Source organism: Acipenser ruthenus, chromosome 8, assembly GCF_902713425.1.
Source record: "Acipenser ruthenus chromosome 8, fAciRut3.2 maternal haplotype, whole genome shotgun sequence".
In the NCBI taxonomy this organism is placed as follows: Eukaryota; Metazoa; Chordata; class Actinopteri; order Acipenseriformes; family Acipenseridae; genus Acipenser; species Acipenser ruthenus.
This window is the reverse complement of record NC_081196.1, coordinates 37,570,571-37,583,388: the sequence shown is the minus strand read 5'-3', so window position 1 is coordinate 37,583,388 and position 12,818 is coordinate 37,570,571. Positions and strand designations below refer to the sequence as shown.

At 38.5% G+C, this 12,818-nt stretch overlaps 1 protein-coding gene across 5 annotated transcripts in view; it reads left to right on the top strand.

Moving 5' to 3' along the window:
• kdm6a (lysine (K)-specific demethylase 6A) overlaps window positions 1-12,818 on the top strand; it is a 129,679-nt gene that overhangs the window by 93,418 nt on the left and 23,443 nt on the right. For all 5 annotated transcript variants that reach the window (XM_059028900.1, XM_059028898.1, XM_059028897.1 and 2 more), the window contains 4 exons: window positions 209-302; window positions 1,320-1,446; window positions 11,788-11,886; window positions 12,437-12,656. In XM_059028900.1, coding sequence (XP_058884883.1) covers window positions 209-302; window positions 1,320-1,446; window positions 11,788-11,886; window positions 12,437-12,656 — 540 coding nt within the window. The remainder of the gene's footprint in view (window positions 1-208; window positions 303-1,319; window positions 1,447-11,787; window positions 11,887-12,436; window positions 12,657-12,818) is intronic.

Sequence of the window (12,818 nt, the reverse complement as noted above, 5' to 3'; positions counted from 1 at the left end):
TCCCCCAGCGTCTGACTCGGTTTTTCTTTGGAGCATGGGGCTGGCCAGTGTAGTTTATGTTGCCATTTCCTGTCCATGGTTAGTCTGAAGCCCTCTGCACTGTTCACTGTCCAAGGATTCTCTGGCTGGCTTTTAGTGACGCTGAAAGGGAAGCTCTACAAATTGTACTCTCTGTCTTAACTAACCATTTTCTATTCTTCATTCACAGAAAAAGTATCGAGCTGCGAAAGAAGCTTATGAACTCCTTTTGCAGACTGAAAATCTTCCTGCACAAGTGAAGGCAACCACTCTGCAGCAATTAGGCAAGTAGTGTGTGTGGTGGTTGTTGGTTCTTTTTTTTTGTGTGATTTTTTTTTTTGTTTGTTTTTATGTTTGCATCTTAATAATGTAGACAGATTGTTGTACTAAATTATTACATTTGTTTGAATGATTTCGGCATTTGTTTTTTGGTGTGTCGGGGGGGGTGGTCAGGAAAGTGAACCATGTGTAGATTTATCTTTCTCTTTGCTTTCAAAAGAAAAGCTCATTTTTATTTTGTGGCTTTTGTTTCTTAGATCTGGATTATTTGGTAATATCTGAACACAGTAAAATGTGCACTAATGGATAGTTTTAATTAGTAACATGTATGATGTATACAAGTGTGTATTAATCCATACTATTTAATATGTGAATTATAGACTGTAATTTAAATAATTTCCAGCATTATTATACATTTTTCCACTTAGAAATTTACAAACATGCAGAATTAGCTGAACACATTCTGCTGTACTATTTGCTGCTGTTATTAATAGTTATTCCTTAGTCATTGGAAGTTTAGTCTAACTAGGTGATGCAACATGATTTGTGTTTGATTTCTACTGGAAGTGTCTGGTGTTTTTTCTACTCCGCCTGAATTGCATTGAAACTATTATGGAGCTGCTCACGGTAGAATGTTGCCCTATCATAAAACCATTTACATTAGTGTTGAATTGGCCTTCCTAGACTGATTTCCAAGACCCCATTGTAGCCTGTTTGCCACAGGTGTTAAAAGGGCTGGGCTAGCTCTGGGGCTACAGCCCTTGGAGGACTGAGGGAAGTGTTTTATGTCTGGGAGCTGTGTCTGCCTCCTAACAACTGTTTCAATGTCTGAATTGGGAGACCAGCATGTTTGGAGATAGTTTGTTCAGATGGGACCTTTGAAGAAGCAGAAGGAATTCCTCCACCCCCACCCCATTTGCTTGCTTTTTTTTTTTTTTTGTATTGTTGATTTATATTGGTCTCCTTAAGGAACAGCATTGTTGAAAAATGGTTATCATGTAATCTTTTTCCTTGCTCCACAGGCTGGATGCATCACACCGTGGATCAGTTGGGAGACAAAGCCAATAAAGAAAGCTATGCTATTCAGTGTCTGCAGAAGTCTTTAGAAGCAGATCCAAACTCTGGACAGTCCTGGTACTTCCTTGGCAGGTACTACTACACATTCTTAACTAACTTTTATTTATATATATATATATATATATATATATATATATATATATATATATAATCTCACACACACACACAAGTAATGTGCAGATATTAACGTTTTTTTGCAGCTTATAATACTATTTGTTGGTACATTCTTCATTATTTAAATTTTAGTTTTTTCTGAATCTTTTTTATCCTATAAAATTATTTCTTCTGAATCTTTTTATCCTATAAAATTATTTAGGGTCCTCATTAAAAAAAATGAGGACCCTTATACATGAGTTGTCCGTCCACCCGTTTGTCCGTGTGTCACACTATACCAGGCTAACACTGACTGGATTTGGCATCAATCCTCACCAAATTTTTATTATTGAAGGTTATTGAAGTTACGGGGGGTCTATAATAAACCTTTTTATGTATTAACGGGCAAGACACACGACTGCTGGCCAAAGTAAAAAGCCAGGGCCGTTTCAGAGTCGTTTCCAACATGTGAAACATGCATTTATATCATGTCGCTGTCGTCATTAGCTTTTCTTGAATTCCCAACATGACTGCAACATTGATAATATATTAACAAATGTGAAAAATAATTGCCTTGTTATGGTTGTATTTGAAAACCATTTTATTTTTGTTTCTGAAGTAAAAGTGAAACTCATCAATCTTTACTTACTGGTTTAAAACGTGGACCCAGCTGCTTGGTACATGAAAAAAAAGATGAAAAACATTTCTGCACCGTTTAATGATGTAAGCGACATTATTTTTGCTTGGTTCCAATGCAGAGTTTTAGAAAGATGCTCACAAAAAAGTGCACAAGTGGAAAAGATCCTCTTCAAGCTGTGTTGCTCTTTGACATTGACAAGGATTTTAGGTCAAATGCTAAGACTTCAATTTACTTAAACATAAGTAAATGCAGTTCTTCAAACATTTGTGGTTGAATGCTCTTGATTTGTTCAAAATATTTTATTTTATAAAAGATACATGTGTAGTTATTCTTATTTTAAATGACTATTTTTAATTTATTACACTGTCACATTGATGGTAAATATTAAACACATCAGGGATGTGTTTAATATTTCAAATAGCAGGGAGTTTAAAGGAAATGGAGGGGAAACCTCTGATTAGCATAGCTCAGCACTGGGGGGTCTGGATAGGTCTTTTAAAGCTCTGCAAGCCTAATGTTGTGGTGTTCAATCTGTGTCACAAGTTACTAAAGAAATTTTCTAGACTTTTCTAGAATTAGGTTCTGCATTATCATATTTGACATTTCTAGCAATTTCTAGACAATACTATCATAGCATCAAAGGGTATGAATACTTTTGAATTAGCATTTTTGGAGTTTTACACACACACACGCACAGTTGTCCCGCGTTATACCGCCCCCCTTAATAACGCCACCCTCACGTACTGCCAGCTACTCTCTCTGAATAAATGTCAGCAATATAAAACAGTGCTATTTTTACCCGTTATATCGCCACCCCCGCTGTCCACCACCCGCCAACTTCCCAAGCCAAGCAAACGTATATATAAGCATTGCAGTTTCCTCATTGTAGCGCCAGCGAAATAATCATGGCCAATTAAAACAACAAAGTTATGCAGTTAACCTTTGACTCGCTTTACTAGTTTGTTGTTAACTGAACGTTCATACCAATGCCATCAACACTCCCGCTCCTAAAGCAAAGCAGAAAGTACAAAATGGTGAGTCGACCCTACATTTAACACCAGAGCAAAAGAAACAAATCTGCATGTATGCATCTGAAAATAAGGAAGCAAGTCAGCAAGACTTCGCAAATGTTTTCTTCCCTAAGTGTGGCATATACTGTTAATCGAAGGACAACATTCTAATGGATAAAAACAAATGGCTTACCTTGATGGAACGGGTTGATTTGCTTAACCTGAGAAAGGCTTGACGCAGTCTAAAATAAAATAAGTGACTTTTATAAATCACCGTACATGTTAAAAGAAAAAAAGTACGGTAAGAGATTTGTTTATGTGCACGTTTTGCACAAATTAAGGCTCACTTAAACTAAAGCTGCAGTTTTGTAAACAGCAGAATAGTGTTTTTTTTTTTTTTTTTTTTTTACTTCTCGTTTATAAAAAAAAAAAGTGTTTGCCTGTACATTCAACTTTTTTTTTTTTTTTAACTGCTTGAGCTTAAATTGCTTTGTGAAACAAATAGATGGCATCGTTCAGTTGGGGATAGTATTCAGCAGGCTTACAGTCGTGCCACAAACAGTGAAGTTCAAATGACCTACGCTTTTTTGTTTTCATGGAACTGTTTGGGTGTTTTGACACTAAATGTGTATTTATTTAGTTAGTTAGTTAGTTAGTTATTTTCTTTAAGTATAAACTGTTCCTCAAAAGTAGCTATGTATGTTTCATACAGATGGGAAAAGATGATAACGTCACTAGCAGACCTACTGTTGTGTTAAGAACTAGTACTGTAGTTTTAAAAAAGATTAATGTGTTATTAAAATTTGCCTGGAGATACTGTAATTGTATAACAGAAAAAATCAACTGTTTGAATATAACGCTACCCTCGCTTATTGCCCGTTTTTACCCATGGCCCTTCCTTGGCTGTATAAAGAGGGTTGACTCTGTGTGTGTGTGTGTGTATGTGTGTATATATATATATATATATATATATATATATATATATATATATATATATATATATATATATATATATATATATATATATATATATATATATATATATAATGGGTGCAAAAATTAATCAATGCATCGATTTTATTGATCACCTGTCCTTAAATTTCCCGAGCTTTGGTGAATCGATGCATCAAATCGATGCATCTAGTACGGTAGATTAGCGCGTTGCTAGGTTTCACACTTTAGGCCTCTACATTCGTGTTGGGCAATGCAAATCAGAACAGAGGTCTGCTCTGGCCTAAACTTAAAACCTGATCTGAACCCGAACCAGACCAAACAAAATCCAAGCCCAAGACCTTTGAAATATTTGCATACATGGCCATCTCTACAAATATATTCCTAACATACGCTATTGCAACCAAGTACCTTCAGTGTAGAGTATCCCTGGTTTCCAGTTAAAACATAAAGAAAGAGAAAGAAAGAAAGAGAGAAAAAAATCACACTCAATTAATCATATCTCTTTTACTTGCTTTCCTAGTAATCCAACACTTCATGATTTAAAAGACAACAGCAGGCTTCTTCAAAACTTTAATTCGCATACATATTTTGGAGAAGCCTATATCATATCAAACCACTAAATTTAATGTTGAACAACAAATATTACACCACAACTATAGCTTTTGCAGAGATGAATTTCCTGTCTTTTTGCTGTCATATTTCAGTAATATTTTACGATTTGCATTGTACAAAGCCATGGACTTTTATTATTGTGGACTTTACATGGACTTTTATTATTGTGAAATACAACGTCGTAATTTTTTCAAACAGTGGATTTAGATTTCTTACTCCATCAGCGTATATACAGATGAACCCGCTTTGTATCATAATTACCGTGCAGGCGTAATTCGTGATATAAAGCGGGTCATGAGATAAACCAAGTTTCAGGTTTGCCTATGACAGCACGTTACGAGTGTGAACAACAAAGAAAGAAAACTAACCGTGAATTAAAGAGCAGTGTGTTAATACTGTACATTTAGTTGTTCTTTACATTTAAACAAATGCATTTTTTTTTTTTACAGGACAAATACATTTTGTATCTAACTGGAACAAAACAATTTGTGTCATTATCTAAAAAAGGCATGAATTGTCGACTGATGAGAGCTATCAATTAGGCATTGCACTTGGTGTTTTTTTTTTGTGTGTGCATTTTGTGTACGACTGACTTAATTTTGTGACGTTGGTGTTTTGCAAATGAACTGTATCCCGTTAAGACCGCCCACGCAGCATTTGTTGATAGGCTGCACAAAATGTCAGTTTATCAATCAAGATGATTATTGGTTGTTAGTTGCGTTGGAAATTAATTATGTCCTTGGTTACTTAGTAAAGCCCAGAGGCAGCATTAGACAGGCTGCACAAAACGAATAAGTGGGTATGTGAGATGATATTAAGAGAGGTAATTTCTCAAAGAACCTGTGGTGCATGGTGAGTGAAGCAGGAAGTGAGTTATAGGAAGCACTTGTACACAGTGGAAGAAAGATATACGCCATAATCCACTCGCTGATAACACTAACCTGGCCCGACCCGAGTCCGAATCATAATATGCAAATTGTCGGGTAGCAAGGCTCTAAATCAGAAGTAGGCTTATTGTATTCACGTTTTCTTGATTTAAAAATTAAGGCAATACGTGTTTTTTTAATTTTTTTATAAATCTATTAAATCTTTTGTTTCAAAGCATATTGTGTTTGGATTATATGGCAATAGTATATGAAAAGAAGCTGAATTTAGTATGATAGTTAAATTAGTTGGGATTTGAGATTTAATTCAAATGCTTTGCTTTTGGACATGAAATGTTAACTAATGAACAACCATAGTTTAGATAGAAATTACGTCTGTTAAAATATAGTATTTATTATGATAAAGGGACATCTGATGCAGATGCACGCATATTTTCAGTTGTTGAACTCAAGTCCTTTTGTATTTCTTATTTTATAATCAGAAGTGTTCTAATTTGAATATAAGTTGTGCCTCTTTGTTTAACTTATGCACAGCAGTGTTTTTAGTTATTGGATCTTCTGTTAAAAAAATTAGGTTGCAGATTGCACCACTAATATATATATAATTATAGAGAGAACTATATAATTAGTTATACAGATTATATGCTATAGCTACTGGTATAATAATAAGGCAAAGGTGCAGTGCACATGATTCTGATTACATTATTGGTGAGGCAATACCAACAGTGTCTGAGAAGCCAGTGAAAAGTCTTGTGAGATGTTACGACAGGGATTTAAAGGACACAGTTCGTGTGGGAGAAGTTAGACAACAAGCAGTGGAAGGGTTGAAGAGCATAGACAGCAGCACTTTACCAAGCAAAATAAAACTCTGGTGCTTTCAGTTTGGTCTACTGCCGAGACTGGTGTACGAGGTTTCTTTGACAACAGTAGAGAAGCTGGAAGCTTTAATCAGTTAATACATCAGGAAATGGTTGGGAGTTCCACGCTGCCTCAGCAGAGTGGGACTTTATGGTAAAGGAATACTGCAGCTACCAGTCTCCGCTCTAACCGAGGAGTTTAAGTGCGCCAAGGTCCGACTGGAAATGACATTAGTTGAGTCACACGACGAATGCATAAGGGAGGCAGCACCTGTGTTGAAAACTGGAAGAAAGTGGGCGGCAAAAAAAGCCGTGGAAGATGCAAAGGCTGCCCTTCGAATCAATGATATCATGGGGCAAGTTCAGTGTGGAAGAGGGGGTCTTGGTCTCAGTTCAGCTCCTCCTACATTGGACAAGGCAGCCCCAGGTCAACGGAGGAAGCTGGTAGTCAACGAGGTGCAAAAGCAGGAGGAGAGGATGAGGTGTATAAAGGCCGTTTCCCAGGCCAAGCAGAGAGAATGGATGAGAGGGGAGAGTATGGAACAACGCAAGATTGGCTGGCAAGACCTATGGACAATGGAACAGAGCAGGATCAGATTCCTCAACAGGTCAACATATGATTTTCTCCCATCACCACAGAACCTAAACCTCTGGGTAGAAGAGGATCCCTCATGTCCTTTGTGTTCATCACCTGCAACATTAACACTAGAAGCCCTGCGGCTGTTATTTTGGCAGTTTTTAGTTTTAAAATGTAATTTTCTCCAGTCGTGACGCATCTGGGACTGTGCGTTCATGTACTTTTATGTCCCTAAGTATTATTCTCACAAAGCATGAAACACAGGAGTGCAGAAATAAAGGAGATATATTACATTATTCCTAAAAGCCCGGGAGCAGTCACATTGACGGCCACACAGAAAACAATTGTATTTTCATTATACAGAACGGTATTCTACTTTATTATTTTTATTTACCAGTCTGCAATATATTTAGCTGTAATTAAATTAGTCGCTACTCTCTGTCTGAGTGAATGACTGACAGTCTATTGTTTTTCAATCAGCCTTTTGAAAGGCTGGCGCCTGCTTGCCAGCTGCGTTGTTTTGGTCAGTCAATTAGCATCGGGACTAGTGAAAATAAATACCAGAGGCCGTGGAGTTTTACAACGCAAGAAAATATGAAATTGATGTTTGGATCAGATGGCACGGAAGTATTCCGTGAAAGCTGGCTCCAGACGTTTGCCTGTTCAGGTGTTTTACAATGTATTGGACCTAGCAGACATCAATTTACCAAAGAGAGAATATATTTTACAGTTAGCACAGGAACTTGGCAAGAAGCATTTGGAACAGAGAAACTGCCAAGCATGTACCCACAGCTGAAGCTGAGAGCCGCAAGAGACGCCAATGCCAGGTTGGCAAGTGCAATAAAAATAAAACTTCTAACAGCTATGCCCTGTGCAGAAAGGCGGCGTGGAGAAGCGCATTATATGTGTTGATTGTGAACAGCTTTAGACTCAAGGTAAAGGAATACCATTTTGTCAAAAAAAAAAAAAATTAGACTTTTTTTTTTATAACTTTGTGTGCTGTGCGCTTCTGTAAAACGTTTTCTTCTAAGTTTATTTATCTACGTTGTTCAGTTGCTTTTGCGCATCTGATAATAAACCAATTGCTGTTGAAAGGTTATTAATGTTATTTATTTCTTAGCAGACGCCCTTATTGTTTTCAGTTTCATAAATATGTACAGTGCTGTGAAAGTATTTGCCCCCTGTCTGATTTTCTGCATTTTTGCACATTTTTCACATTGTATTTGGTCAGATTTTTTTGTGGGTTGTAGTTGTATATAGATGGAGTCTGAGAGAAAAGTATGACACCCAAGTTTGGTGCTTTGGTGTGCAAGGTAATCAAACATGCAGTCTTCAGGTGTGAAAATGTTATTGCCCCCCTAGTTAACTCAACCCAATTAAAGGGATAATTAGGGTCAGCTGTTTTGAGTACTTTGGTAAACAAGAAGGCCTGATTTGGGCCAGCCCTGCCCAATATAAATCTGACTAACTTTGGCCCTTACCATCAGAGTGAAGTTGTCAGCACACAGGTTCTAGAGGCACATCATGCCACAAACAAAAGAAATTCCTGAAGACCTCCGGAAAAAAGTTGTTGATGCCTATCAGTCAGGAAAGGGTTACAAAGCCATTTCTAAGGCTCTGGGGCTCCACCGAACCACAGTCAGAGCCATATTGTCCAAATGCAGAAAGTTTGGGACAGTAGTGAATCTTCCCATCAGAAAGACACTGGGCAAAAATGGGATTCATGGCAAAGTAAGGGCGTCTGCTAAGAAATAAATAATAATAATAAAAGTAGCAAGGCGGAAACCATTGCTCACTGCGAAAAACATGAATGCTCGTCTCAAGTTTGCCAAAAAGCACCTGGATGATCCTCAAGAGTTCTGGAACAATGTTCTATGGACAGATGAGTCAAAAGTGGAACTTTTGGCCGACGTGGGCCCCGTTATGTCTGGCGAAAACCAAACACTGCATTCCACAGTAAGAACCTCATACCAACGGTCAAGCATGGTGGTGGTAGTGTCATGGTTTGGGGATGCTTTGCTGCATCAGGACCTGGGCGCCTTGCCATCATTGAAGGAACCATGAATTCTGCTCTGTATCAGAGAATTCTACAGGAGAATGTGAGGCCATCTGTCCGTGAGCTGAAGCGCAGCTGGGTCATGCAGCAAGACAATGATCCGAAACACACAAGCAAGTCTACATCAGAATGGTTGAAGAACAAGAAATTTAAAGTTTTGAAACGGCCTAGTCAAAGTCTAGACCTAAACCCCATTGAGATGTGTGGCAGGACCTGAAACGAGCAGTTTGTGCTCGAAAACCCACAAATGTCACTGAGTTGAAACAGTTCTGCATGGAGGAGTGGGCCAAAATTCCTCCACTGCGCTGTGAGAGACTAATCAATAACTACAGGAAGCGTTTGGTTGCAGTTATTGCTGCTAAAGGTGGCGTAACCAGTTACTGAGTCTAAGGGGGCGATTACTTTTTCATACGGGGGCATTGGGTGTTGCATAACTTTCTTTAATAAATAAATGAAATGTATCACATTTTTGTGTTTTGTTCACTTAGGGTCCCTTTTATCTAATATTAGGTTTTGGTTGAAGATCTGATAACATTGTGTCAAAAATATGCAAAAATGCAGAAAATCAGACTGGGCAAATACTTTTTCACGGCACTGTATGTTGTAAACCAATGTCTGTTCAGATGTTTATTTACTTACATTTTCTTGTTTTGATTTGTAAAATAAATGTTTGTGTGTGTATATGCAGTATGCTTCGGTTTTTCGGATGTTTATGTAACGTGCTCAATAAAAAAAGCAAAAAACTATTACATCCGACTGTTTCTCAGTTTGTTATACTATTTACAGTGTTTTTAATAAAGCCGTCAAAAACTGCTGCGGGGCTTCTAGGTATGAGTATATCTCCGGTCCTTCTAGTGTTGAGGCACATTTTGACAGGATGTAATGTGGCTCTTAGCCAAGGACGATTTACTTGGCGCCATGTTTGGCCTTCGCGTTGGAAGACAAGCTTAACATGACCAATAAGTTGCCACCAGTTCCATCAAAACATTACACACAAAAGACAACATTCCTCCACCCAGGAGAGCAACCACCAAGAAAAGGTGTTAAAACCAAGCCTCGCCCAGGACAACTGGAAGCTGCTAGAGACTGTAAAATGCTGGCGGATGTTGGGCAACGACTTATTTTTTCACCTGAGATTGCCACCACTAACCTTCGACCAGATACTGTCTTGTGGTCTGGATCAGCACGCCTTGTTCACCTGGTAGACTTAACAGTGCCATGGGAGGATGCTGTAGATGAGGCGTATGAGAGGAAGAAACTGCGGTATGCTCAACTAGCCGCTGAAGCGGAACAACGAGGATGGAGAGTCTGGGTTTACACAGTGGAGGTGGGTTGTCGAGGATTTGTGGCACACTCTACATCCGGGTTTCTCGGAGACGTAGGATTCAGTGGCCAAGATTTGCGTTGCACAGTGAAGAACTTACTCAAGCAGCAGAGAGGAGCAGCAACTGGCTGTGGTTGAGACGGAAAGATTCTGGTTGGGGATCTCAAGCACAATAGAAAGAAACGCTGATGTACGGGTAAATAAGCTGGGCTGAGTTGGAAGAAGGGGGGGGGGGTGGGATGCTGGGACGCCAGAATCACCGTCGCGCCCTCTTGAGGTGTTGTGGGCTAGTCGACGAAACGCGGAGGATGGAAGGTGCCCACTTGAAGACCCCAGAAATTTACCCTACTTCGCTCAATCCAGACGGTTGTCATGCTGATGCGCTGGGGAGACCACACTGAGGTTGATCCCCGGAGCCAGCATCGCAGCCGTTGTGTGTGCTGATGCGCTAGGGAGGCAAAATGAGCTGATCCCTGGAGCCAGCATTACACTTCAGCCATTAACACCAGGCAGAAGGATATCTACATCATATAAAAGGAAACGCAAATGGATGGAGACACAGATGGATCACATTAGTTTACTATAAAGCTACGTCTTAGTTGTTGCTTATCTTGGCGAGAGCAGAGTTTGAATCCGCATGAAGTTTTAAATTATACAATTTAAATTATACATTTAATTTAACTATGCATCCATTCTTCACCAAACTTTTATTTTATTATACACTCCTAGCCTAGTTTCAGATTGCATTTGACTATAATCGTTTACATACTGTGCACTTAATACTAGAGTATATGGACCCTCTGTATGTGCCTGCACTGGTTTAGAATTTAAACAGCAGCTAGAGTAGACTGAGAAAAACATGTGGTGTTTCATCCCTTTGAGTTGAATATCTATGTAAATTAATTTATCTGTAATCTGGATATGTCAGATTAAAATATAGTAACATTCTGAGACTAAAAATGTAAATACAAGCAATGTGCTTATCCATGGCTGCTACCTGTTTCTTTTAGACTCATTTTTAAAAATTTAAATACTGTTTAGCCGGGACCTTATGAAAATGTCAAGTAGAACTTCTAGTTAATAAATTCACCTTCCCTGAATAATCACCAGCCTTTTGATATTATTATTATTATTATTATTATTATTATTATTATTATTATTATTATTTTTTTTTTTTTTTGTGTAGTTTGTGTTAGTCTACTGCAGAAGTAACAGACACCTGTTCTCTTTTCCAACTGATTATTTCAAAAAAGAGTATTAGGTTTAATCCTTATATAATTGTATTTATCACACAGTTCTGGACTGTGGTCAAAACTGGGGAGATTGTAAAGTGACAAGACCAGATCTGGTGTTTCTGAGAATACAAGATTGGAATAAATAGCCTTTTTTTTAACCTTTTCTTACAGGTGCTATTCAAGTATTGGGAAGGTTCAGGATGCCTTTATATCTTACCGGCAGTCCATTGATAAATCAGAAGCTAGTGCGGACACATGGTGTTCAATAGGGTAAGGAGATAATGAACTGTTTATACCTCACCCCAACAGCCAGACTGACAGAAGCCAAGGATGGTTCAACAGGGAAACGTGTTAATCAGATTGACATGTTGCTTTCCTGCATCGTATCTATCGGAGGAAGCTATTGTAAAATAGTTTGTGAGATTTGGCAGTCCTGCACCAAGACTGGGATTTGTATGTGTTTTTTCTCACAACTTTCCCACGTTTTGCTGTCTGCTGTCAACCAATTTATCGCCAGTTAATTTATCAGCTGCTGTATATTCATTAAAAAAAAAAAACAAGCAGCCAAACAAGAATATAGTTAAGAAACTAGCTAGTGCCTTAATGGTCACACACTAGCCGAAGCATTTGTCTGCTTGACTTAGTAGCTTTATTGAGTTTAGCATTCAGCTTATCCTGACACTTGACACAGGTTGTGCTACGTTTTTCAGACTATCAGTTGTATAACTACTTTGTAGGAGGATGACAGGGGGACTTGTGAAATTCTACCTTTCAAATCTCAGTGTGTGGTGGATTAATCAACTTCTCTCTTTCTCTTCAGGGTGTTGTATCAACAGCAGAATCAACCAATGGATGCATTACAGGCCTATATCTGTGCTGTGCAGTTGGACCATGGCCACGCTGCAGCCTGGATGGACCTGGGCACCCTCTACGAATCCTGTAACCAGCCTCAGGATGCCATCAAATGTTACATTAATGCAACCAGGAGCAAATCGTGTAGTAATACCCCTGCCCTCACAGCACGGATAAAATACTTACAGGTATAAATTGTTTTGTTTGAGAGGCACAGGGTGGTATCAGTGTTGAGAGATGGGGTTGGAGTTAGAACTGTAACGGCATGTATTTTGGCTACTTTGTGTAACACTTGTGTATTCTTGGGCTGCAGAAGTCAGTAAGAGCTCTGGTCAGTGTTGCCGTGTGTA